General features: G+C 43.8%; 1 protein-coding gene across 3 annotated transcripts; it reads left to right on the forward strand.

Annotated features, from left to right (window-relative positions):
- Window positions 1-821: 821 nt before the first annotated feature.
- On the forward strand, window positions 822-27684 carry chd4a (chromodomain helicase DNA binding protein 4a). Of its 3 annotated transcripts, none has more exons than XM_026155826.2 (41): window positions 822-1212; window positions 1630-1781; window positions 5128-5237; window positions 5431-5673; window positions 9462-9580; window positions 10176-10441; window positions 10554-10684; window positions 11104-11242; window positions 12939-13108; window positions 13475-13708; window positions 14380-14583; window positions 14665-14873; window positions 15668-15799; window positions 15876-15975; window positions 17810-18001; window positions 18715-18915; window positions 19030-19167; window positions 19450-19571; window positions 19674-19847; window positions 19935-20076; window positions 20205-20336; window positions 20431-20548; window positions 20848-20972; window positions 21050-21142; window positions 21234-21372; window positions 21458-21627; window positions 21716-21893; window positions 22723-22812; window positions 23203-23294; window positions 23480-23613; window positions 23748-23892; window positions 24925-25078; window positions 25200-25291; window positions 25374-25620; window positions 25756-25821; window positions 25910-26089; window positions 26166-26274; window positions 26383-26515; window positions 26709-26904; window positions 27064-27233; window positions 27310-27684. In XM_026155826.2, exons 2-41 carry the CDS (start codon window positions 1721-1723, stop codon window positions 27322-27324), a joined length of 5865 nt encoding a protein of 1954 aa, XP_026011611.1. In that variant the 5' UTR covers window positions 822-1212; window positions 1630-1720; the 3' UTR covers window positions 27325-27684. The 3 variants fall into 3 exon arrangements, with proteins under 3 accessions (XP_026011611.1, XP_026011612.1, XP_080152319.1); XM_026155827.2 differs by having other exon boundaries at window positions 25759-25821; XM_080296193.1 differs by having other exon boundaries at window positions 21719-21893.
- The last annotated feature ends 241 nt before the right edge of the window (window positions 27685-27925 follow it).

Genomic DNA, 27925 nt, shown 5'->3' on the forward strand with positions numbered 1-27925 from the left:
AAAACAGCTCCTCATTAGCCCACATCTGCACATTTTATTTCCCATGTGGAAAACCATCATGCACAAGCTCGTGTGGATGCACAAGCACCTCTAAATGAAACACAGGCAGTCAATGGTGGGAAAAATCTGTCTAGGACCCAGACATTTTTCCCACCATTGACTGTAATGCATTTCCAGCCTGTGTGTGTGAGAGCAGCTGCTGCCTTCACCACTGCACTCCTGAGTGCCTTCTTCTCAGTTTTAAGCTGCAAACGTCAAAGTTTTGACTACAGTTTGACCCCTCTGACCTTCTTCTAATGGCTGACTTTTTAACCCCACACTGACCTGCTCACAAGTTTTTATTCTTTGGTCTGCATGTGTTAAAAAGTAATGTGGCCTTCTTTGTGTATATAAAGAAGTTAAACAAGTGTAATACTACAGCTGTTATAAAGGCGGGGAGGGGGGTAACACCTGGACTCACCTGGTGTCACCCCTACTTTTATTTTTTATTTTTTTGCTGCTTTATACCAGCCTCCCCCCCTGCTGCACCTACAACCTGTGCACTGGCTCATATACAGTACAGCGCGTGCGCATACATGCAAACGTGCACGCTCAAGTTAAGCAGCAAGTCATGTGGCACACACAGTTGCCATGTGACGCCTTTTCCTTTTTTTTCTCTTTTTGGAGTTATGCTTATTGTGGGATGTCAGTGACTGTGCTCATTACTATTATGGGATGCCACACGGGGGTGGGAGGGGGACGTCTCCATGGTAACCCCGGTTGCTAAGGGAGGGGTGTAGGTGTGTGTGTGGAAGGAGGGGGGTGTGTGTTCGTGTATGCATAGAGGAATGGGGAAGAGGGGGGGGGGGTGGATTGACTATTATGGTCTGTACGTTGCAAGGTAACTATGCAGAGTGGGGGAGGGGTCAGTGAAGTGTGTGTGTATGTGTGGTAGTGGTGGAGGAGGGGGGGCATATTATGGGATGCCTGCCCCCTGATCTCTTTGTGTATGTGTGCGCGCGCGCGCGAGCGGGGTGTGTGTAGTGTGCAAGGAAGAGAAAGAGGAGACGGCGTCGTGCGCACACGCTGCTGCTACACACAAAAAACCACGGAAATATATTTAAATTGTTAAGATAACGGTGTACATACAAGAAAAAAGAGCCTCTAAGTGCTGACCGGCGAACAAACTGAGCCCGGAGTTACTGTTTTTGGAGCCGGTGTGGGACTCAAGTTGTGAGTATCAGTTTTTATTGTTTGTGGGTTTTACTTGAGTCAGGCTGGTTGGGATGCCGGGTGGTTATAAAAGAACCCACCGTGAGGTATTTTATGGGGTAGATATGAGCGTGTGAGGGGGTCTTGTGTTTGATCTGAACCTGGCCGCCGGTCAAGCTCGGCTAGCACGCATGCTAATGAGACGGAAACTAACGATAATGGCAAGATGGCATGTTAGCGGAGATGGAGTGTGGGCTAATCTTTACGAGCTGTCCAAAGTTAGAGTTATTGTCCAAAAAGAAACCTCGTGTGGGGATTGTTTATTGTCCTGATTGCTGTCTTATGTATATTCACTTCCTTCCGCTCTCTTTTTTTTGTTCTTCTCTGCCCCCCACCCCCCCTACACTACAACACCTCCTCGACTTGGACGGACTCAAGCCTGGGTCAGAACTCTGGATTACCCTGGAAACTTTATTTAGTTAGCTAAACTGCTAGCTAACTAAAGAAAGAAAGTTTTCTGTTGTCCGCTATGTCTGCAAGCGACGATGAGAGGGATGAATACGGAGCCCCCGAGGACCGGTTAATGCACGGTAAGGCGAGGCTCATTTGTTAGCAGAGAATGCTAATGTTCACGCTGGGTTATGCGCTAGCATGAGCAGATGTTTTTGACATTCACATCAATCATGTTTGTTAGCATAATGCTAACTGCACAATGCGGCTAACTACCGGGTTGCTAACAGTAGCAAACCGGCTTCATTCGCGGCTGAGTATCGTTTTAGAAAGAAGTCCAGTTTTTACCACAACCTGAGACGGCATGGCTGGTGGTTGCATCGGAGTGAAGTCACGCCGACAAACCGGCATGTTCCTGGGGCCTAGCGTTAGCCAGCTACCGGTATTTTTACGTGTCGATGACAAGATGGAGGCAGCCAGTTAGCTTGAAAGCTGGCGGATGACGTTCAGCGGCGTCCCCCTCCTCATGGCCGGCGCCTTCGGTTTGAGTGTGCAAGGGGGGAAAAGTAATAATAATAATCATACGGAAAGGAAAAAACAACACCCAGCTTCTTATTTAACCGTTATTTATCCCCGATCACCTTTTAGTTTTTACGTGCAGGTGTGGCCGATGTTTACAGTGTGCTTAATTCCGACGAGCAGGCGCACCGTCCGCGATAGAACCGTTGAGAACAAACATTCAGCAAGTTAGCCGCAAATGCTAAAAATCGATCAAAAACGGTCCACTTTTTGTTCACGTGTTTTAAAGCTTTATAACAGCAATAAAACAAACGGTGCAAAAGACAACACACTGTAAAATCATTCTTCTTTTCATTAATAGCCATACAGAAACCAATTATTCAGGCTAGCCTTTATGCTCAGATGTCTTACAAAGGTCAAACATTTTCTAATAATTTTGTCTTTTAATTCATATTTTGTTGTTTCTAGTGTCAGTACCTGCTAACTGGTTCTGAAGTACCGCAACACGTTTTAACTATTTTTTTTGGGTCTAATACTGCATAAGCTAAAACTGTGGAAAATCGTTTCCATTTTAGTAAAAAAACATGTCAGCATTCAGCTTTTATTAATAGATGCTGCAGCTGAAAAGACGGTTAAAAATTGCACAGCTTATAAGATATAGTGATCAACCATGGTTTCTAATTGATTGTCAGCAAAGGTGCCAAACAAGTAAAAGACAAGTGGGGAAAAAATCACCAGTGCAATTAATCGAAAATTACCATTAGTTGAAGCTTTCAAAAATGACAAAAACAAAATAATGTGGTTCAAAAATGTTTTTCTGATAAACACATCTTGATTCATGAGAGTAAAAGTAAAATCTCTGCAGCTGTAAAGAAAAATGACAGATAATCAACAAAGGGAGGACAAAAACAGAGTCCAGAAATATGCCTTTGAATTACTCATGCACAATCAACAGCCAGTTATTAATTTTGCACTGGAATTGTATATAGGATGTATAATAATGTAGCTGAATAGCTGGTGAGTTATTTTCTATTGACTGCAGTAGAGTTTGGTGCAATTTATAGATTAAAAAAAAACTGTGTCAAGAACTTAAATTCAATCTGTGTCTTTGTTAGTGTCCTTTTTTGCACAGCTCAGAATGAATGTCATATGCAGTCTTTAGTTTTTCAAACTTCTGAGTTTCTATTAAGTGAAAATCTTCTAATTTAAAATTTGTTTTCCATCAGGAGTCATATTAGGTCTTCACAAGCACAGATCCCACAGGGATAAATCAGAGTACCGTACACAAAATTAGGTCTTTATATCTGTGGAGTAAAATCATCTGTGACGCAAAATCTGGTCTTTGTCCATAAAACATGCTTTTCTCACGCTTTGCATCAAATAGAAAATTCTATCACTGTGCTCATAAGGAGCTCTTTGTGTTAAACACTTGAATCAGATTCGAATAATTTTTCTTATCAGCTACAGCTGTGTTTCCACCTACCTACACAAAGCTCAGTTACCTCTATTGACCCAAAAAGTCCCATCTCATTAAATTGTCTTCCTTTCCAGGTGCATCTTTGATGGCGACTTGCCATTTGCTTCTTACTGTAGTCCATTACATTAATAAGCGCTCAGTGCCAGATACTGGATCGAGATTTTTGCTGTTTGTGAGGCCTGCAGGGGTGTGGTTAAATCATCCTGATGAATCAGTTGTAAATGATGTTTTTAACCTCTAGAGCCAAACTCATTAGTCACTCCCCCTCTGAGGGCAACTTGTGTAACTGGAAAGTAACTCAGATTACTAGTTTAACTGCTAACATCACAGGTCTTTAATTCCAGACATCTAACTGTGGATAACTTAAATGCGTTCTGACACTGAGTGAGACAGATGAAAACCCAGACTTTATTTTTTGTTTTTGATTACTGCAAAAAGGAGAAATTTGGTTACTTTCTATTTTATTGTACAAATAGAAACAATCAAGTCTTCTCAACACTTTTGTCCTTTTGTTAACACGACTGTTGAGCCAAGGGTCAAGTGTTCAGTGTACAGGGTGATAAGTAAACAAAACAAGACCCAGATGAAAATGACCTTAAATCTCACTAGCACCCCAGAAATAATTTGAACTGTTACAGCAAGTTGCAGGTTACTCATTGGCTACTCAAACCTCAGATGTTTCTGCACCCTGAAGCTTGAGATCATCGTTTAGATGAGCTGGTGCCAGAGATTCAGTTGTGACAATCTGCTGCTGATCGATAGGTGTTGCTTCTCTGAAAACTGTAGCTGATCAGTGTTGTTGTAGAAAATGTTGAAACAGAAAACCCAATGATTGTTTGTTTATTGTTTTATTTTTCTCCAAAGTAAATTGTTGTATTAGCCCTCCTCTATCAGTTACAAATCTCTTTGCTTCTGCATTGATTGACACAACTGTACGCAAAGATCAAACTGCGCAGACACCTGCATCTGTCACCTGGTTACAAAAATCAAGAGTTGCACAAAAAAACACACCAAACGGCACCAACAAGGGAACTTGCCAGAATGAAGGTGGCATAAGCGAGCATAAACTAAGAGTAGCGTAGCAGACTCAAACATGTTCCAGAGAATATAAATCTGCCTTGTGGGAAGCAGTTAAAGGGGAATTCCCTCTAGTTTTAAGATATTTGAATTTCAGGCCCTGGGATCATAAAAGTCGACATCCGGAAACAAAGCTTCTTTACAAATTCTGTCATTTCATAGTTCCACTGTGATCTGTAACACGTGCCGTTTACCTGTGAAATAGCTGAATCAAGAATTAAACAGTCGATGCAAGTATTTAGCAGCCTACAGCTGGTGTTGAGTTTCCAGCAGGATATGCAAGTGTCCTCCGATACGCATGTCATCTTCACGGCCAGCTGTTCATTGTTGTTATCTCTCGGCACAAACACTGACACACAGTTGCTCCTTTGTACACCTTAACAATGAAATTTCTCTGTTGGCCTGATCTGCAGATGACGAGGAAGGAGAGATCTCTGAGAATGAGACTCCGAAGGTGAGGAAGAAAAAGAAGGCAAAGAAGAGCAGAGAGAGCAAGGGCAGCAAGCGGCGGTCGCGCAGAGAGGTGAGGGGATTATCCAATTAATCTGGGGTGTTTGTATATATGGGGGTCTCTGGAGATCTAGTTTCAGTTCTGGATTAGAAAGATAAACATGTGATGCTGAGTAACTCTAGAACAGAAACCTACTAAAAGTTGACGATTTGTTTTCCGGTCATTTTGGGTCTCTGTTTGCTCACTGCCTTTCTCCTTTTTCCAGGAGCTGCCCATTAGCTCCCCAGAGCCCATGGACTTGGGCGGCGTAGATGATGGTGAAGATGGCGGCCCTGGCCAGCGCTCAGAGAGCGAGGGCAGCGACTACACTCCCGGGCGCAAGAAGAAGAAGAGAGCCAGCAGCGGCAAGGACAAGAAGAGGAACAGCGCCGCAGCGGAGAGGAGCGCCTCCAAGAAGAAAGAACCAGAACCAGAGGAGGATGAGGATGACGATGATGATGACGGCATGGTAAGAAAGGCGAGCAAAGAAGGTCCATGCACTTATAACACATTTAGTGCTTGTTGAAATTTTTGGTCACTTTGAAATACTTTGTTACAAAAATAATGCTGCTGACAACAGCTCTGTTATTCATCGCTGTTATGAGTAACAGAGTAAAAAACAAAACTTGCTATAGTTTCTCTGTACAGTTAAAAGGTTTGTTATTGGTTTAAAGTACCCTTCTCTCCTCTGCGAGGAGCAGGTATTGATAGTTGTACCTGTAATGGAGTCAGCAGCTGTTTAACAAACAGATTTGATGTAAGACGTGCTCAAACAAAGAGCCGATTCTGGCCAGTTCTGAGGCCGCCAGCCAATCGGGGTCCTTGTAGTTAATGACACTCAGTGCAACATAAGAGAGGGTGGATTGGGGTGTGTGAAGACATATGCTGTTACTATGGCAACATCACCTAACGCTGCACTACGCACTTGACCCTGCTTCTTTGTGGTTAGATAAACACAATTTGATTCATTGGGAGCGCTGCCCTGCATCAGGTCTGCAGCTCAGGCTGTGAGATGGGAAGCGAACGGAGCCAGGTGTTTTTATCAAACTGTTCACCTTTTTATTAGCATTTAAACTTCAAAAGAAACTGGCTTTAGAAGACAGCAGTTTAGAAGTTAAATTTCACTTATGATTCTGGCTTTAAAGAAAGAGAACATCTTTAGACAACAGAAGAAAAGGCTTTAAACTTTTGGAGGGATCATTAGCAGCTGCCTGCAGATGGAGTTATTTTTATTGGTTTGCGCTTTGCAGCGACCACAGTGTGCAGCTTCGGAGCTTTTCGGACATCTTGTTCAAAGTTCAGCAGATCTAAACTTCGACCTCTGCTGATGGAAAGGAGCCATCCAGCAGGCAGGGAAGACAAAATGGAGAAAAATCAGTTGTCTGAATTAACTGAATTTCTATCAACCTTAAGAGGGGAAAAAACATTAAAGATCTGGTGATATTCAGTACTGGTTTCCTGAGGTGTGGGAGTACTGTGCTGCACAAGCCTTGTGGCCTCCCCATAACTTGGTGGAAGCTGAACATAAAGCCCAGCTCCCTATGGGGCTGCCCTGTGTCCCCCACCACTCTAATAATTGGATTAAATACTTGATTAGCATTTTTGCCATAATTGCCTGAAGTCTGCTTGCTGTAGAGATGAAATGGTTTACCTACTGTGATGAGTGATTTCCAGTCCCTTTTCTGGAAAAATGAGCCAAACATTTTGTGATTCCAGCTTCTAAATTGTGAAAAGTTCTGCTTTTCGTCGTCTTATATGATAGACGCCTGAACTCTTAGATTTGCACCATTAAACAGTTTGTATTTTAAGCAATCAAAGGGATCAACGTCACCTCATGAATGGCCTCATTGCCCTGGGCCAGTAAAGAAGTACAGTGATCCTGTGCAGCAAACTCACTGAAATGAAGCCTCTCCAAGTAACTTCTTCTCCCACCTGGTGTTCTCACATTAAAATACCACTGAACGTCTTTCATTAAACCACCTGTGCGGGTAGTTTAAATCTGAAAAGTATTGTTTGTTGTTTTTTGCTCCCATCCACTGTTGATGTTTTCAGTTTTCACCCACCATAAAAGCTGTTTGAATGCAGATGAACTGCTTCAAATTTCTTAGAAACTTTGGAGTATCCAGCTGCAGCATACAGGAGGCAGTGTTTACTCCACTGTGCTTATTTCAAGGCTTTAGTTACTTGTTTTCCTTGAAGTATACAAATTGCGTACAAATTTATTAAAATGTCCATTTCTGTGGTCCAGAAAAAGCCTGATCTATTTGCCCAGAGGCCTTTTTCAGGGAAAAATCATGTTTGATGCTGAAACTCTCTAGTAATAGTTTGTTTATTTTGATAAAACAGGCTCTTGGTAGGATAAGAGTTGGACAGCAGGGGCAAAACTTCAGTGACAGTGTTTACTGTTGTCATCCTTCCGAACAGTGGCACAGGCCAAAAGGGACTTAGGACTCCCACCATGTGGTTCCCTTTGATGTTGTTTTGGTTTGCTGTGCACCTCCTGATTTTTGTAACCTTTCCAAGACAAATGGTTGATCTGCAGGTATTTGAATGGGAGGAGAAAACCTTAAAGAAAACTTTGCAGTTTTGAATTCTTTTATTCATATTTCTGCAATGAAGGGATTTGTCTTTTAATACATTTAATCACACATCATTTAAAAGAAGACTGAGGAGACTAAGTATCAGAATCAGAATATTTTAATAAGTTCAACAGGGCTGTAATGATGTGGAGTGATCAGTGAGTCAGCTGTAACCACAGCATCACACTGCAACTAATGATTATTTTTCATTTATCATTTAGTCATCAAAGAATCAAAGTAAGGACAAATTTCCATCAAACTCTTAAATCGCGTACACAAGTTATGATTGAGGTTTGTTTAACAAGGACAGGAAAGTGAGGAAAAAAACCAGCAGAACAACTAATAAATGAGTAAATTGTAAAGATTCTCATCAGGTTGGTGGTGATCTAATGGATTGACTCTACTCACACTGAATTATCAGCTTAATTAACAAACAGTCTGATGTAATTAAGTTTAATGGTCAGTGTCACTTTTGTTTCAGCATTTCGGTTGCTTGCTCGATGCTCATTTTGGAGCTTCTTCACGGGCCACTCAAACCCCTCGGGTCAGTGGAGTTGTTATTTCAGTTGCTGTGAAAAGGATGTTATTCCATGGATAATGTAAAAGTCTGTGGAATAATAATTTTGTATGTTGTGGGGTAAAATAAAGCCACAAACCACCTACTGGACTCTTTCTGATGTGCAGAAAGGGAACAAAAGTGCTTTTTTGTAGGAGGGGGGCTTTTTATGATGCTTAAGGGCACAGCAGCACCTTTTTTAAAAATCAAATTGAAACCCTGCTGGTTGGTTTTATGCTTCAGATTCATAAGTCACAGATGGTCCCACATGTTGGTCACTCGGTCTGTGTGTGATCAGTTGATGCCGTCCTCGTTCAGCAGGAGTTTATTGCGTAAAGCTTCTTTTTTTGGGAATAATGATGTTCCGAAATAAACACGCCTCCCGTTGTGTTGTGTCTGTGGCATGTACTGAATTGTGGTCGCTCTATTCAGCGGGTGCTTGATCTGCGCGCTCTGTTATCTGATCAGATCCATATTGATAACACTTTACAGCGCTAACGTGGTTTTGAGAAAACAGGAAGTTCTGGTCTTTGCATTATGCCAGGTTTTGAGACACTGTGGGCTTTTTTACCTGCGTCACAGGATGTTAGCAATAATGTTTTGTTCTTTTTTTTTATTTTATTTTTTTGTAATGAAGAATGAATTTTGTTTCAATAAAGGCACCAAGTGGACCTGACTCATTGTTGTTTGCATATCAAAATGATTACGTTTTCATAGTTTTACCTGTCAGAGTAATGGCCCATTCCCACTCAAGGTATTTGTCATATTAAATAAAGAGCACAGGTGGTGTCGTCTACGACCCAAACCCAATTCGCAGGATGGATACAACCATTTTGTTTTTTTGTTTTATTTTTTTGTTTTTATTGTGTGGTGTTATTAAAGTGCACATTAAGCATTTCCTTGTGTGATACACTAACAGGGAACAGGCCTTTACTGTGTGGGGAGATCTTTTCTTTTGAATAGACTTTAGCGTTTCCCACAGTTGGATTCATTTTGTGGCGAGTGTGGGACATTAAAACAAAACATGTGAGAGGCATTAATACATTATCTTGTGTTTTCATTTGTGTCCATTTGTTTTTTATTTGATTTTAACAATTTGTTTTTGTATTTTTGTTTCTGCAGGAGCCAAAGTCGTCATCTCAGCTGCTGGATGACTGGGGCATGGAGGATATTGACCACGTCTTCACCGAGGAAGACTACCGCTCTCTGACTAACTACAAAGCCTTCAGCCAGTTTGTCAGGTACATGGACGGATGTGATATAAAGTGCTAGATAAATAAAAGTTCAAGTGTGTGGTATCGAGAGCTCGTACACGGTGCAGGTGTAACTGTTTGTTGACTTAGGGTTTTAAAGGGATGTTGGAGAAGAGTGCAACAAAAAGGTGGCAAAGTTAATTTTACCATCTCACGGAAAGTTGCCACTTCCACTGTCCTCTGTTAATCAGTCCAGGATCACCTGCATGGACTCGTCCAGTTGCAGGGAAAGAAGGAACAGCAAAAATATAAATAATGATAATTCAGTTTCCTGCTAATTTACACCGTAAATGCACAGAAACAACAGAAACCATCTCTAACTCCCAGCATTGCTTCTGTTACTCACTGTTCAGGATGTAACCGTGCAGACTTGTCTGCACAGCAGCTGATACCTAGTGAACACATGTGACCCACAGCAGCATCAAAACCACCAAAACATTGAACTTTGACTAAAATAAACTCTGTTAAAGAAACCCATCATGATCAGTAATCAGCGTGCAATCAGCTGTATGTGTACCATTCGTTTGATGCTAAATGAACTCGTACCCATTCTTAAAATTTTATTTCCTGACACCCGTCTCAGGCCCCTCATCGCTGCCAAGAACCCAAAGATCGCCGTGTCTAAGATGATGATGGTTCTGGGCGCAAAGTGGCGCGAGTTCAGCACCAACAACCCTCTGAGGGGAGCTGCTGCTGCCAACGCTGCCCTGGCTACCGCCAACGTGCCGGCTGCTGTTGACACCATGGTAGCAGAGGTCACGCCGCCCGCCGCAGCACAGCCACCTCCGGCGGAGCCTCCTCAGGCTCCTGCTCCCCCGCTCCGCAAGGCCAAGACCAAGGAAGGCAAAGGTATCCTGAGCAGGAGAGGTCATATGAAAGGCTAAAATATCAGCCTCCTGTATCTGTGTGACGCTAAACTGAGTTTTTCTTCTCTTCTTTTTTTTTTTTCTCCCCCCGGCAGGTCCCAACGCCCGCAGGAAGTCAAAACCTGCACCAAAACCACAAGAGAAGAAGAATAATACGAAAACAAAGAAAGTGGCTCCTCTCAAAATCAAACTGGGGGGCCTCAACAGCAAGAGGAAACGCTCATCAGTAAGTATCAAAATATCATCATCATCTGCGTTTTTTGTTATTAAGCCCACCACTGTGCCCAGTATAGAATAGTGTTTTTAACCAGTTTATTAAAAAAGTGGGGAATGGGTATTAGTTGGAAAATTAGCTGTTCAATAAGGTAGTGCAGTAAGAGGCACAGGTCAAAGTTCATTCAAGCATTTCCGACGAGTCAGGTTACATCAGCTTGTTTAATGATACCCTGAAGCCAAGAACAAAGCTGTCTGTGCCTCTAACCATGAGGAATTTATTTTGCTTTTGCGTTTATTCGTTTTAATTAACTTTGTGTTACACGTTACTCCACGTAGCTTCAGAAGAAATCGTAAATCTTATTCTCTTAAGCTGAGGGAACCCTGTTGTATCCTAAACGTATCTTAAAATCTTTTGTCCCGTGTGCACAGAGCGAGGAGGATGAGCCCGACGTGGACAGTGATTTTGATAACGGCAGCATCAACAGTGTGGCGGTCTCCGAGGGGTCAAACAGTCGCAGCAGCCGCAGCAAAAAGAAGCCATCCAAGAGCAAACCCAAGAAGAAGAAAGGTGCGTCTTTAAGACTGAAACTAAGCTCAGGTGTGATGAGCCAGTGCTCCTGTGCTTGCTTAAACAGTTGCTGATGGGGCGTAGCGATTGAAGATTGCTGGTTAGCTGTGCGGTAATGACTGCGTTCGGGGTGAAGTATTAGAAGCGTGTGGCCTTCTTGACGACATGAGGAGGAGTGTGCACACACACACACATTAATCACTGCGACTGAGTCAGAGGAGTTTGGTATATTTAGAAGGACGATGTCTTCATCAGGCCTGTCGCCTGCTGATGCCTCTTCTGTAGCTGTTGTCACCGGTCGGATGACGTAGTGGATGGAGTCACATGAACTGAAAGAGGACGGAGTCCTCGCAGACACCCTGCTGCGTAGGCGTGGAAACGCTTTTAACTGGTTAAGGTTTTAGCTGCAGATGGAAAGTAAAATTTGCACTGGGAGATTATTGGATTACAGTTTTTGGCCGCGAGTGATTATGAAGGTAAGATAGTCGGAATATAATTATTACAACCTTTCATTTTCACTAAAAAGCAGTTTTGTTTTTGTTTTTTCCTTATAAATCTAATGCACAGATTTCTTGTAGAGCTGTGTGGTTCTGGCTGTAGAAACTCAGACTTGTGAGCACTTTTGATCATCTTGAGGACATTTGCCAGATGAGAAGGAGAGCCTGTTTCTGTAGGGGACGTAAGACTCCTGTAGAAGAACCTGTGGACAAATTACAAAGGCTGCCTGTGGCTCCTTTTTTTCCCCCCATCTGGATGTCTAAAGATCCTCAGAAACCACCGTGCTCTATGGTTGGTCCTGTGTTATCTAGGCCTCTTGTCGGCTCATCTCCATCCACAGATGCCCCGGTGGAGACCAGCGAGACACCTTCCTGTCAAAAACATCCTTATTTGAACCTTCAATCTTAAACTGGGAGACTTTGTCTCCTACTATGTGTACTATGTATTTCATTTGAATGTCCAAGGATAACTTCGGCGTGCTGACTGGAGTAGCCAGGAATCGAATCAATCAAATCAACCTCCTGTAGACCGTTTCTCCCTACTGATTTATAACTGTTTAACTATGTTTTATATCAAGATTAGTTATTTATCAAAATAATGATCATTGGGGTTCTACCATATTTGAGCAGCCCTACCCTAAGTGTACTGAAATACAAATGGTCAGTTTATTTATTTTATTTAATTTCACTGTTGTCCGTCGAAGGCACTGCAACTTTTCTTTGGCTTTTGTTCAGCCAGATTCAGGCGAGTGAGGTTTAACACACTCCTGTAGTTTGCGCAAATGTTTTGTTTTTGGTGACACTTTAGATTTTGATCAAACACTTTTAGCTCTTTTTTTTTTTTTCTTTCCTCCCCACTAACCCAAACTTCATGTTACTGTTGACTTTGGTCAGCAGGCTGAAAATCTGAGTGTTTTTGTTTCTGGCTGTGTTTAGGTGTTTCGGTGGGATCTCTGTCTAAAACAGATAGTTACTTCATCCTAGTGAAGCCCGTCAGTTTCAGTCTGTTGGTGTCATTGAGAGAATCTGAGCTTGAGGGGAAAGAGTGACTCACTGAGTAGTTTTTTCTCTGACAAGCAACATAAACACACAGCTCAGTGTCATAAACACCGATCACGGATCACAGCGCGTATCACTTCCTGACTCTCTGTTAACGTGAGACGTTAGTGGGTGTAATACTTTTTGTCCTTCCTCATCAGACGTAGAAGATGGTGACGGCTATGAGACGGACCACCAGGACTACTGTGAGGTGTGCCAGCAGGGTGGGGAGATCATCCTGTGCGACACCTGTCCCAGAGCGTACCACATGGTCTGCCTGGACCCTGACATGGAGAAAGCACCGGAGGGCACCTGGAGCTGCCCGCACTGTGTAAGAAACTTCTTGACAACTTACTCCACCTTAAAAAAAAAAATTACCCTTCTGAAGGTCAGACAAAGCACATAAAGTGGCTTCAGTTGCTTAATAATGGACATTTTATTTTATAGTGGTAACATCAGGAGGTTCTAGCTTTCTGATGTTTAAATAAAAGTGCATCTGTTCGATCACAAAGTCTGGGTTCAAACATTTAAGCGACTTAAAAAATACCCAGATTTTCAGTGTGGAACGGTTACCATTTTTCTTTAAAATGTCACTGGTAACACAGTTTCATTTTTTTAAATCATTAGACACCAGTTAAAATAGTTGGAAACTGTTGTGATTAAAGGTCATAAAGCATAAACTGTCCTGCGATTGCAGGAAAAGGAGGGCATCCAGTGGGAAGCCAGAGAAGACGGCTCCGATGGTGAGGAGGACAACGGAGACGCGGGTGACATGGAGGAGGACGACCACCACATGGAGTTCTGCAGAGTTTGTAAAGATGGCGGAGAGCTGCTCTGCTGCGACTCGTGCCCCTCGTCGTACCACATCCACTGCCTCAACCCACCGCTCCCCGAGATCCCCAACGGGGAGTGGATCTGCCCCCGCTGCATGGTGAGCGACAGGACGGTCAGGGTTAAACGTGGTGATTGTACTAACATGCGTTATTATTATTTATTGATCATGTGGTCAGTTATGGGATTCTTTAAGTCACAGTGGTTTTAAAAATAAAAGAGAGAGAAGGAGGAAGGATTTGATAATATATAATACCTTGTGCATTATGTTAATATACTAGTTTCCTGTCAGTACCCTTGTTGAGTTTTGGCATAGTGGCACAAGTTCTCCACCAGTGCAGGTTTTGGTTGGGGAGATCTTCCAGAACACAAGGGAACAAGAACTACAGCGGTGGCCCAAAACGGCAGAGGTGGAGTTTGTTTGTTGGATACTCAAAGCCAATGAGTGACATCAGGGACCACAACAATAGTGACCTGACTAACCTGCCAGTAGGAAAACACTAGATGGGATGAAGTGGTGTTAGCTGGTTAGCAGTGATTGAGGGGATTGTCCACTAGTAAACCGATCATGTTGTTGTCATAGGCATTAAAAAAACATCTGTCCTCTCAAAAGTTCTTTGAAGTTTGAAGTTTTTTGTAGCGATAACTTATTTTTAAAGCTGAAACTGTTTTTAAATTTTAGTGGCTCAACTGAATTTTTTTTCTTTTTCACCAGTTTTAATTAAAAGCATCCATAAAGACTTAAACCTTTACTGTCCCCCTCCCCTCCAGTGTCCACCCATGAAGGGGAAGGTCCAGAAAATCTTGACATGGCGCTGGGGAGACCCCCCTCCTCCCACACCGGTTCCCCGTCCCCCAGACCTCCCAGCCGATGCCCCCGACCCCGCCCCGCTGGCAGGGCGGCCCGAGAGGGAGTTCTTCGCCAAATGGTGCAACATGTCCTACTGGCACTGCTCGTGGGTCACGGAGCTCCAGGTGTGTACAGCTTCAGGAAAGCTTTAAATCTCTCTGATAGCTGAACCTCATCCTAAACTTTTTCTCGTGCATGTTGTGTAGCTGGAGCTGCACTGCCAAGTGATGTTCAGGAACTACCAGAGGAAGAACGACATGGAGGAGCCGCCCCCCATCGACTTTGGGGAAGGAGAGGAGGACAAGTGTGTCAAGAGGAAGAGCAAGGACCCCATGTATAAACATCTGGAGGAGAAATACCTCCGCTTTGGGATTAAGATGGAGTGGCTGATGGTTCATCGAATCCTTAACCACAGGTCAGTCTGACCTTCTTACAGACACAATGTTACACAGATTAGACTTCAGCTCTGATTCTGTACTATTCATAAACCATCAAAAAGAGTCACTTTTTCTATCAGAATAAATTATTTTGATTTAATTATAAACTTTTTTAGATTTTAGATTTTTAATTCAATTCAGTTCAATTCAATTTTATTTATATAGCGCCAAATCACAACAAAAGTCGCCTCAAGGCGCTTCATAGATACAGAGAAAAACCCAACAATCATATGACCCCCTATGAGCAAGCACTTTGGCGATAGTGGGAAGGAAAAACTCCCTTTTTAACAGGAAGAAACCTCCGGCAGAACCAGGCTCAGGGAGGGGTGGGGCCATCTGCGGCGATCGGTTGGGGTGAGAGAAGGAAGACAGGATAAAAGACATGCTGTGGAAGAGAGACAGAGGTTAATAACAGATATGATTCAATGCAGAGAAGTCTGTTAACACATAGTGAGTGAGGAAGGTGACTGGAAAGGAAAAACTCAATGCATCATGGGAATCCCCCGGCAGCCTACGTCTATTGCAGCATAACTAAGGGAGGATTCAGGATCACCTGGTCCAGCCTTTCCTTTTTGCTAAAGCATATAGTTAAGTTTGAAGCCTAATCTTAAAAGTAGAGATTGTGTAAACACTAATGAAGTAATCACACTATCTCTAAACTTATTCTATTCAATCTTAATTTTTGTCATTCTCACTGTTCTGGAGTGAACAATGTACTAAAGACAACAAGTAACTTTGATTAAATCTTCTGTGCCGGCTCTTCCCCACCCAGTGTGGACAGAAAAAATAACGTCCACTACCTGATCAAGTGGAGAGAGCTGCCGTACGACCAGGCGACCTGGGAGGCCGAGGACATGGACATACCCGAGTATGACCCGTACAAACAGCAGTACTGGAACCACAGGTGAGTTAAGTTCTGCACAGCTGTGTTAACAACCTGAAACTTGCCGCTTTTTACTCATAGTGCGTGTTTGTTCCAGAGAGCTGATGATGGGAGAGGAGGGAAGACCTGGGAAGAAGATAAAGGTGAAAGGAAGAGTGAAGCGGCCTGAAAGGCCTCCTGAGAACCCGGTGATCGATGTAAGTTGGAATTAATGACCAAGAGTCAGTGGGTTTTAGGTGACTTTATGCTCGCTGCACTGGTCACAACTAGAGCAGGGTGATATGGCCAAAAAGATTTATCACGATATAGATTTGAAAATTTGCGATAACGATATAACTGACTTATATAATTGATGCGAGACAAAATACAACTCCACAACTTTACTAGCGCAAACCCCCCCCCCCCCCCTCCCATCCATTTATTTTCACTTAAACAAGCAGCTGTTTTTATGTGCATTAAAGCTCTATAAAAAGTAGAAATGGGCTGACATATCCTGAGCATAATCGTATATAATATCCACTGAAGTTAAAACAAGGTGCTTTGCAACAATAAACTGCAGTGTGCCAAATAAAAAAAAAAAAAAGTCCAATACATATTTGTCGGACCATAAGCTGCACGGGATTATAAGACACATTAAGAGAAACAAAGCAGTCAGATAAATCTTTATTAAACTTTATTAAACTCATTCTTCTTGCTTCCTCCACTTCTGTACCATTGATTCATTGATGCTGTATTCTATCACAGCTGCTCTATTCCCATGTTGTTGCAGTATATTAATGACTAACCTCGTATTGTGGATGGATTATCTCAGTTGTTCTCCTGACTGAAGTTTGGTCCGTTTACAGCATCCTGCCATGCGATTGTATTTGTCTCTAACCATCAGGAACCTTCACGTTAACTTTTATTGAGTGGAAAAAAGTTAGTGTTCATCCTCCAGCTTCACTGTTTATGTTATGCTAACATAGCTGTGTCGCTAGCGATCACGTAGCACATCATTATATACCAGCTAGCCCAACTTCAGTAACCCTACAAACGTCACTGCTGTTTAGTTTTCTGTCTTCATTTATGTTGGAAGTGATAGCAGAGCTGTACCTTTTAATTTTTTCAGAAATCTCTCTGTCAGAACATGCTATATCATGTTTAGGTAACTAACAAAACAAGCGAGCTAACTTCCTGCTAACTTCTAACTCCGTTAAATGTAATAAATGCTGTTTCCATGGATGCCTGGATGTTAAACTTCATAGTTACACCTGGTAAACCAGCAATGCTGATCGTTTTTTAAAAGGTGAAAGAATTTAGTTGGTCTTTCTAAGTTCTGGTTACCATTTACTGGAACATTTGGGAATTCAAATTCAACAACAATTATCTAAAAGCACAAAAATAACCCTGATGCATGAACATCCTCCAAAACTGTTCTGTTTGCCTCTAAAATGGACTGTTTTTTTAATACAGTAAAACTAAATGGCACTCAACTAGGAAGTGTTTTCTTTCTACCATTGACATCCATCAACTGACATCTTCGTGGTTGGTTTTTAGCAACTTTGAGGTCAATTGCCATTTAGTTCCATATGATTCATGAGAAAGCCAAAATGCAGATGAATAAATCCCTACAAGAACCAGAGGGAAGAAAATGTTTAAATGAGGTTATGTGCCCTCAAACTCTTCCTGACATTCCTGAGGCCTGGCTGTCTTTGGTGAGGTGGGCTTCTTTTCCTCTGTTGTGGGGGTCGGGCATCAGCTCTTTGGAGCTGGGCTGTCCTGTGCCACCGCGGCTGTGTCCTGGCACCCCAATGGTGCCAGCTGGTTTCAGTTCTGGGCTGTGGGTCTGTTCATTGTCCCTCAGCTCCTACACTACTGTGGGTCCCTGCTGTGCCCACGTAGAGTTTCTGGGTGGTCTTGATGTCAGACTTCCTGTAGTTATAAATTTATATTTTCTTTAAATAAAATAAAAAAAATTCCTGATATTCCTGATTGTAGGGCGCCTTGATTGCGTCTGCCCTTGTTTATAAATTGTAATTCTTCCGTTTCCAGCCCACCATCAAATTTGAGCGTCAGCCAGAATATCTGGACAGCACGGGGGGGACGCTGCACCCCTACCAGCTGGAGGGTCTCAACTGGCTGCGGTTCTCGTGGGCTCAGGGCACCGACACCATCCTGGCCGATGAGATGGGTCTGGGCAAGACGGTGCAGACCGCCGTCTTCCTTTACTCGCTGTATAAAGAGGTGAGTGGCTGTGAGAAGCTGGATTCTGTTATACCCCTGTGGCGCCGCACATGCTGAAGCTGTAACTGTATATCTTCTTCTGTGGTTAGAAAGCTTTGGGTCTAGCTCTTCTCCGCCTTTTTGTTGGAAATTTGAGCTTCTACTCGAACTAGACTTAAACAGTTTTACTTATGTGATTTTTATTTCTTTTTTTTGTTGAATTTAGTTTGAGATGAATTAATGAAATGAATTTTTCGTTCAGTGCTACAACTCAGCGGTGCTCTGTGTGGCTACGTTATGTCTGTAGGTGGCTGTCATCCTATTGGCTAGCAGCCATCCAGCCATTTTGTATAAACCAGGTGAAATCTGACGACATTAAGCTGGATCAGAAACTGTAAACCACCACTCATCATATGTGCGGCTGCTGCCACCTGAAGGTGGGAGGCCAGAATGCACTTCCTGCAAACTTCCTCCAACTGAACTTACTAGGATTTTATTGACAATATTTTTAGTTTCTTTATTGATTTGTGGGAAAAGCAGCTTAAATATGCTGTAATGCACAGAATATTTTACAGATTAGTTAAATTTGGGAATCCCAAGAGTTTGAACACTTTTATTTATCAGGTGGAGTTAAGACCAGTGGGTCTGGGGCAAAGGTCGTTGGTCATTAAGTGAAGCGCTGGTGACCTTCATCTGTATGATGCTTTACACTCACTTCTCGTCTCCTCATCCAGGGTCACTCCAAAGGGCCGTTCCTGGTCAGCGCGCCCCTCTCCACCATCATCAACTGGGAGAGAGAGTTTGAGATGTGGGCGCCTGACATGTACGTAGTGACATACATCGGAGACAAGGACAGCAGAGCCGTCATCCGGGAGAACGAGTTCTCCTTCGAGGATAACGCCGTCCGAGGAGGCAAGAAGGCCTCCAGGATGAAGGTAAGGAGATGGCGGCGTGAGTGGAAATCCGTAAAACAAATAGCAAAAAAAAGAAACCGCAGGAAAAAAGTGTGTTCAAACTTGAGTTTGAGTTTTGGCGATTTCCTCCAACAGAAAGATGTATCCATCAAGTTCCACGTTCTGCTGACGTCCTACGAGTTGATCACCATCGACATGGCCGTCCTGGGCTCCATAGATTGGGCCTGTCTGGTGGTGGACGAGGCCCACAGGCTAAAAAACAACCAATCAAAGGTACAACACACAGGGGATGGGCGCTTTCGCACAAGCGAATCATTTTTCAGCAACAACGCGGGCAATAAAAATCCCAGACTGTAATAACAAAACAAAGAAAAGCTGTTCTGTGGTTGAATCAGAAGTTTATCTGAATCATTGGTCTGCTTGTCGGCATGGTTACTTGAAACAGCTGTAATAAATCTGTTGTGAGTGCGTCTGAATTGAAAACATGTGCAGCTGCCTGTGAATTCTCACTCAGCCTGATCCTGTTATAAACATTTTTGTTTCCCCCTGCTGTAGTTTTTCCGGGTGTTGAACAACTACTCCCTGCAGCACAAACTGCTGCTGACTGGAACTCCTCTGCAGAACAACCTCGAGGAGCTTTTCCACCTGCTCAACTTCCTCACGCCCGAGAGGTTCAGGTGAGCCTGAGCTCTGTTGTAAAAATGTATCGCTTTACTGTCAGATAAGTAAAGGAATACCTCACGTGTGATCTGGTTTCTCTGTCATTTCTTTTTCTGCAGTAAGTTGGAGATCTTCTTGGAGGAGTTTGCCGACATTGCCAAGGAGGACCAGATCAAGAAGCTACACGACATGCTGGGTCCGCACATGCTCAGGAGGCTGAAGGCTGACGTCTTCAAGCACATGCCCTCCAAGACCGAGCTCATCGTCAGAGTGGAGCTCAGCCAGCTGCAGAAGTGAGTGGGGTGGTTGGTACAGCAGCAGCTGTAGAAGAGAGGTCAGAGGAGTGGACATGAGGCTGAATGTTTGTGGTCTGTTTGCAGGAAATATTACAAATTTATCCTGACGAAAAACTTTGAGGCTTTGAACACCAAAGGAGGAGGAAACCAGGTTTCACTGCTCAACGTCGTCATGGACCTCAAAAAATGCTGCAACCACCCCTACCTCTTCCCCGGGGCTGCTATGGTACGACCCAAACACCAGGGAGAGACCATTTATTTAAGAAGGAGGCTGTGGACGGCTCCTACTGTTCTACCTTTGGACAAACCTTTTATGCAATTTATGAAACCTTAACATTTGATTGGTCCCAACAGGAAGCTCCAAAGATGCCCAACGGGATGTATGATGGAAATGCTCTCATCAAGTCTTCAGGGAAACTGATGTTACTGCAAAAGATGATGAGGAAGCTGAAGGAGGGAGGACACAGAGTGCTAGTTTTCTCTCAGGTACAACGCCGGACGTCTCAAACAATCTGATACTAAAGATAAATCAACTTGGAAGTCTTTATCTTAAACTAACCTTTCTATTTTTTTTCTGTAGATGACTAAAATGTTGGACTTGCTAGAAGACTTCCTGGAGAACGAAGGCTACAAGTACGAGAGGATTGACGGAGGAATCACAGGAGGGATGAGACAGGAGGCCATTGACAGATTCAATGGTGAGTTGATCCTTATCTCACCTGCTCTCTTCTCTTCCTTCACCTTTCATATCTTTTCCACTCCTGTGTATCAACGCTGGATTCATCACACCTGGAAAAAACTGCTTTCCTATTGGAAAAACTGGAATAACGAATGAAAGCTTTGCAGGTTTTTTTTTTGGAACGCTGTCCAGGGGGTCGAATTGGGTCCTTTTATAGGGGGCAGAATGTAAACATCACCGGCTTTAGGATTGTTCCAGTTGATTCACTAAATCTGATTCTTGAAGCAACTTTATTCTCTTTCCTACTTCATCCTTCAGCTCCTGGTGCTCAGCAATTTGCCTTCCTGCTGTCGACGAGAGCCGGAGGGTTGGGAATCAATCTGGCTACTGCCGACACCGTCATCATCTACGACTCGGACTGGAATCCGCACAATGACATCCAGGTACAGTCGCAGAGACATTAGTCATCACTCACACATTCACCCAAACTGCTTATTCATACGTGTATTTTTGCTTTCAGGCCTTCAGCAGAGCTCATCGTATCGGTCAAAACAAGAAGGTGATGATCTACCGATTCGTCACCAAGGCCTCAGTGGAGGAGAGGATTACTCAGGTAAATATAAGCAGAGTCCCACAGAGTTGAAATCTTGGCTGGTTGCTCTTATAAAATTTCCCTCTCTCCTTACCTGCTCTGCTCTCTCCAGGTTGCCAAGAAGAAGATGATGCTGACTCACCTGGTGGTCCGGCCTGGCCTCGGATCCAAGACGGGCTCCATGTCCAAGCAGGAGCTGGATGACATCCTCAAGTTTGGAACAGAAGAGCTGTTCAAGGATGAGGGAGAAGGTGAGGGTGGAGGGAAGCTTGGGAGAAGACAACAGAAAGAGAGAAGGAGGGAAAATTATGTGAACTGAAGTCTGTGCGTCTGCAGGTGAGAACAAAGAGGAGGACAGCAGCATCATTCACTACGATGACAAAGCCATAGAGCGACTACTGGACAGGAACCAGGACGCCACTGACGACACGGAGCTGCAGAGCATGAATGAATACCTGAGCTCCTTCAAAGTGGCTCAATATGTGGTGAAAGATGAGGAGGAGGAGGTGAGCGCCTGAGCCCATCAGGAGTGACCTTCATACACCCAGCTCCCCTTTTGTCCTTTTAACCACCTTCGTCCTTCTTGTTGCTCAGGAGGAGGAGGTGCAGCGGGAGATCATTAAGCAGGAGGAGAGCGTGGATCCAGACTACTGGGAGAAGCTGCTGCGTCACCATTACGAGCAGCAGCAGGAGGATCTGGCCCGAAACCTGGGCAAAGGCAAACGTATCCGCAAGCAGGTCAACTACAACGACGGCTCTCAAGAAGACAGAGGTGAGAGGGCGTCTTCTTCTACTCCTTACTTTTTAGAGAGGGGAAAACAGTGTTTTATATGTATAAAATAAAATGGTCTAAGAACAGATTTAGTATTTTGTGCTCAAAATATTTGAGGAAAACGCACGGGTGTATTAGAGTTCAGAGTTTTCAGTGAGGAGTTTCTCCTCTGCTGAGGGGGAAGCTTGAGTTTAAGGTCACTTCTCTCTTCAAGTGTCTCTAATGATGTCGTTGGTCGCTTTACATAAGGAAGAAGGGTTTTCGCTTCTCTTCATGGCTCACTGAAAAAAAAACCACCTGATGAAATGGATTTTGAACATTTAATGAAAAATAAAAACGGGAACATCCATCCTCCTGTGCTGCCTCCTCACATGCCCCTCCCCCCTTTTCTCCTCCTCCTCACTTTTCACCTTCTTTTTCCATTTCCCCTTTTTCTTCTTCTTCTAACACCCCTCCCCATTACCCATTTCTATGATGAGTCCCCCCCCCCCCCCTTTGACTTCACCTTTGACCTTTGGTTAAAAAAAAAAAAAGAACTTTTCTGAAAAACTTGTAGGATTTTCAAATTTATAACATCTACTAGGAGACTGATCACTCCCTCTCCCCAGGGTTTTGCTCTACTGCTTCTTTCTCCTTCCCACCTCCCTCATTTCTCCTGCTCCTCCCCCTTTGAATGGGACTTCTGGTGAAGGGGAGCAGTGCTCAAAGAATCTCAGCCTGATTTATAAGAAAAACTGTAGATTACATGAAACAAGCTGTGGTTGGTGTGCGTACGTGCAGATAGAGAAATAATGAAATTTAAATCTTCCTTTTTACTTTTGTCTCAAAGCTGATTGGCAGGATGACCAGTCAGATGGCCAATCAGATTACTCGGTGGCATCTGAGGAGGGCGATGAGGACTTTGACGAGAGATCAGAAGGTAAAAACTTGGTTAACTTGTTTCCTGAGGTCCAGGATGAAATGTTTAATATTTGCTCTCTACATTTAAAGCAGTCTAATTAGTGCTGGTTACTTCACAAGTACATAAAAACAGGATCTCCAGCTTCACTTACTCACAAAATTGTTCGGTTTTAAAAAATATTTTTTGGAAAAGTGACTCATGTTAAACCTGCAGAACAGAATAACTAAAGGTTTAAACGACAGACAAGAGAAACTGAATGTATTCTAAGCTTGTAACTCAATAAACTCTGAATGTCATTCTGTAGACGGAAAAGGGAAACATTAATTTTGAGTGTTGCAGCACGGTCTGCCTCCCTGCAGAGTGTTTCTTATCATCTGTAAAATCACCAGCGTTGTTTCCTCTCTGCAGCCAACTCTCGCAGGCCGAGCAGGAAGGGCCTGAGGAACGACAAAGACAAACCGCTGCCTCCCCTGCTGGCCAGGGTGGGGGGCAACATCGAGGTGAGCGTCTCAGAGACTCAAAGCTTCAAACATCTCAGATTATAAGTGTATCAGTGGTGACCTTGTTCTTTGAATAGTCTTTAAGGTATAATGGTGGTATATCTCAAAACTCAACTATCGTGGATCTTATGACTGTTTGTTCTCTGTATGTAAACTCTGATGTTTACCCCTCTGACGTTTCCCAGGTTTTGGGCTTCAACTCTCGGCAGAGGAAGGCCTTCCTGAACGCAGTGATGCGTTATGGGATGCCCCCACAAGACGCCTTCACCACCCAGTGGCTGGTCCGAGACCTGCGAGGGAAATCTGAGAAAGAATTCAAGTGAGGATCGCAGCTTAAATACAAACACGTGGCTTCCACTGAAGACAGTGAAGTGCTCATCAAGGTGGTCTTCTGCCACATTTTAAACTGATGTAATAAATCTTTTTATTGCTTCATCTTTTAAACTCCCTCAGGGCCTACGTGTCTTTGTTTATGCGTCACCTCTGTGAGCCCGGAGCCGACGGGGCCGAGACCTTTGCGGACGGCGTCCCCAGAGAAGGGCTGTCTCGGCAGCACGTCCTCACCCGCATCGGAGTCATGTCACTTATTCGCAAAAAGGTAATGAAGGCACTCTTTCTTTCATTTTGTAATAAGAGGCTAACAGCTGTAGATCGCCTTAGGGTTGGTTCATACGCTTGTTTTGAAGAACTTGGTTTGTTTGTTTTGTTGGAAATGCATTTGAAGCTAGAAATGAACCAGCAGTCTGCAGCAGGAATTTGATTCTCTGCTGTCTTCATAGTTCCACTTGTGCTTTCAGGCTCTTTCTATGTGTAAAAACTGTTACCAGTCACTTAAAAGTACAGTTAACCTCCGACACTTTGGCTCATCGGACCAAAAACAAAACTTTTTTCCATCTTCAAATAATGAGAGGTATTTGAGGATGAGTGTATGTTTTCTTTTTATTCTCTCTGTAAACTCAGTCAAGCTTTCCTATTTTTTCTTACTAAACTGGGATGACTGGGTTTGTTGGAGTATAGCAGTATAACATTTTATTCAACAGGGTTTTGCAATTTTTGCTTTTAAACACACAAATAACTGAAAAAGAAAAACAAATTATGCTTAAAAGAAACTTTGTCTGAATATTTCTCAGTTTTTTCTTAATTATTTTCTTTAAAAATCATTAACAACCTTTTAGAGTTAAATAAAACTCTGCGCCTGTAACATCTTCACTGTTTTGAACTCCAGAGCTTGTAGGAGATCTGTTGTACTTGTTAGCTGCAGGCTGGGCTCCAGAGACCGTCTTTAGTGAACGAGTGGAGTTGAAGCTTAAATGAGTTAAATCTGGTCTCAGGGGGGAAACTCTGGTTTTGTTTTATAAATGCAGCATTTCTAATGTGTTTGAAGTAAACACTACTTCATTTAGAAGCTGGTAGGCGAAAAGTCAAAACTGAACAATTTCATGCTGCCCCCTGGTGGTGAAAGCTTTGGTTAAAATATACAAAAGTTATTTAGAAAAACAAGGATGAAAATAAACTTGGTAATGTCATGTTCCCCAGAAATGCTTGATTTGAGATTTTTATTTTATTTTGTTTCTATTTAGTTTGAGCAACATGTAGAGACGTCTTGCTGACGCGCTCGCCTGTTTTCCAGGTTCAGGAGTTCGAGCACGTAAACGGCCAGTGGTCGATGCCCTGGATGGCCGAGCTGGAGGAGAACAAGAGGGCCGCGGCTCAGCCCGATTCTCCTGCAAAAACGCCGTCCACCGGCACCCCCGCCGACACGCAGCCCAACACGCCTGTGCCAGGTAACACTCACACTGGAGCTAAACCAACAAATACACAAGTCATACAGGATACTCGATGTGTTTGTGATGAAAAATAAAGCGTATAAAAATAGAACAATATCACGAGATATTTTGTTTGTAGTCGACGACTCCTCGAAGGACTGTGAGAAGGACGTGAAGAAAGAGGGCGAGGCAGAGAAGAACGGTAAAGAGGCCGGAAAAACCAGCAACGAGGTAAAGACTGAGTGCTGTGAATGAAATCGGGTTTATGGAGTCGGAAGGAGGAAAGATTTTTAATCTTCCACGTCTGCGGCAGGTGATCGCCATCCCAGACGATGACGAGAAGAGTCCGTCAGCCGAGCAGGAGAAGAAGAACGGGGAGCCAATGGAGACGGACAAACCGAGCAATGGCGAAACGGAGGGCGTGAAAGAGAAAGAAGGCGAGAAGATGGAGGAAGGAGAGGGTGAGAAGAAGAGTCCAGAGGGAGCGGAGGAAACGAAGCCCCCCTCAGAGGCAAAGACAGAGGGGTCAGAGGTCAAACCTGAGGATGCAGAGGTCAAAGGTAAAACTAGTCACTCGGGATTCTTCCTGTTTTAATATATTTTTAAATAAAACTTTAGAGAGTAAGTGATAGAGAGATACACCTTGTTATTTGGTTACTAAGTTCTTCCTTTTTTTTAAAAAATCTTGATTTCAGCAGAAGAAAAGAAGGAAGAGAAGACAGAAAAGATGGACACCACGCCTCCCGCAGATGAAAAGAAAGGTGCCGATGACGTTTCCTGCAGGGTTTCTCGGCGCTCTCTGACGCTCTGCTGTCGTTAATTGTGATTCCTTTTTCCATCCTCCCGCAGATGTGAAGGAGGAGAAGGAGACTCAGAAACCAGTGGAATCGGCGGCCAAACTGCAGAACGGAGACGGCAACAAGGAGGGAACGGCATCGACCGCCGCTGCCACGGCGAGCGGGGCCAGCGAGGAGAAGAAGAAAGCCAAGACTCGGTTCATGTTCAACATCGCAGACGGAGGATTCACAGGTACACGCTGGCTCAGACTCGAGCACAACTCATTCGAATGTTTTCAATTCAACGCTGACTCACGTGTTTCTCTCAGAGCTCCACTCACTGTGGCAGAACGAGGAGCGCGCTGCCACGGTAACCAAGAAAACCAACGAGATCTGGCATCGCCGCCACGACTACTGGCTGCTGGCCGGCATCATACAGTATCCTTTGCACACCTGTCTGTCTGTTTGGCTTCCCTGGAGACTAAAACAATAGCACTTAATGTGAGATCAGAGTCTGTTGTTTCCTTTGACCTCTACCTCCTTCAGACACGGTTACGCCCGCTGGCAGGACATCCAGAATGACGTCAAGTTCGCCATCCTCAACGAGCCTTTTAAAGGAGAGATGAACAGAGGAAACTTCCTGGAAATCAAGAACAAGTTCCTCGCCAGAAGATTCAAGGTATGAAAGATTTGACTTTAAAGATATTTTTTTCTGATAAAGACTTGTTTCAGGTAAAGGACGACATCAACACTGTTTGTGTTTCTGATCGTTTTCTTCCACTCATCTGATATTCGATGTTACAGAGGAGATGGATCTTTGAACTGAGCAGAACATTTAAAATAAAATGACTCTTTGTTCGCCTCCGCTGCAGCTGTTGGAACAGGCGCTGGTGATCGAGGAGCAGCTGCGACGCGCCGCCTACCTCAACATGTCGGAGGACCCCTCCCACCCCTCCATGGCCCTCAACACCCGCTTCAGCGAGGTGGAGTGTCTGGCCGAGTCTCACCAGCACCTCAGCAAGGAGTCCATGTCCGGGAACAAACCGGCCAACGCCGTCCTGCACAAAGGTAACGTCGGCGAGCAGGCTTAGCTGTTTGTTTTTAGAGTCGCGCTGCTAAAAATGTCAACTTTGTCTGATTTTTAAGATAAAAGCACCTTGAGAACATTAAAATAAGTTGTGAAGAACCTCGAAAATAACTCTAATGTATGTGTCTGTCCTCCCTCAGTGCTGAAGCAGTTGGAGGAGCTGCTGAGTGACATGAAGGCGGACGTCACCCGGCTGCCTGCAACCATCGCCCGGATACCGCCGGTTGCAGTCCGACTCCAGATGTCTGAGAGGAACATCCTGAGCCGCTTGGCAAGCCGAGCACCTGAACCACAGCCGCAGACACAGCAGGTAACTAACACACACACACACACACACACACACACGACATCTCTCTGACCCCACCTCTCCGTTCCTCCCCCGGCAGATGTCGCAGCAGTGAGACTGAACGTCGGCTCTTTACCTCGAAAACCACCCCCTGCCTCACCTCGACATTCCTGATTGGTGCACAGGAGTAAGACAGACTTCGCGCCTCAAGCTTGAAGCCACGCCCACTTCACATTTTTTGGTTTTGTTTGTTTGTTTTGATTACCCCCACCCCTGAAAAAAAGGACTTTACAGATTTTTCCCCCCCCCCGGAGGATCAAATCCCCCTCCCCTCCCCACTGAGAACGAGGCTGTGGACAGAAAAGCTGTTTTATTTTTTCCTCCATTTTTTTCAACTTCTGTATTAATATTATTGATATAATGTTATTATGATGGTTTTTTTTGGGACCTAAACAAAATAAAAAAATTAAATGAAGTTTTGTTGGAGCTTAAGTGATCCTCATAAAAACTCTGCCAACTTTTTATATCCGGTATAATTGTTTTTCTCTGTGTTGTAGCAGCAATGATGTTAAAGGAGGAGGTGTGAGTCCTGCACATGTGGCAGCTTTGTGACTTAAAGATGTGATTTGTTTTTGAGAGTTTAAAAAATTAATTGGTCGAGTGAAAGAAAATGGAAGGATGAAAGGTGTTTACTGCTGTTGAAGCTTTACACACAT

The sequence above is a fragment of the Astatotilapia calliptera genome, chromosome 22, assembly GCF_964374335.1.
Source record: "Astatotilapia calliptera chromosome 22, fAstCal68.1, whole genome shotgun sequence".
Classification (NCBI taxonomy): Eukaryota; Metazoa; Chordata; class Actinopteri; order Cichliformes; family Cichlidae; genus Astatotilapia; species Astatotilapia calliptera.

What these genes read in the sequence shown, in the direction of transcription:
- chd4a (XM_026155826.2), top strand. Translation starts at nt 1,721, where the DNA reads ATGTCTGCAAGCGACGATGAGAGGGATGAATACGGAGCCCCCGAGGAC. An exon ending in GAGCTCAGCCAGCTGCAGAA is followed by an intron (nt 19,848 to 19,934) that starts GTGAGTGGGGTG and finishes GTCTGTTTGCAG; the next exon opens with GAAATATTACAAATTTATCC. An exon ending in CGCAGACGGAGGATTCACAG is followed by an intron (nt 26,090 to 26,165) that starts GTACACGCTGGC and finishes TGTTTCTCTCAG; the next exon opens with AGCTCCACTCACTGTGGCAG.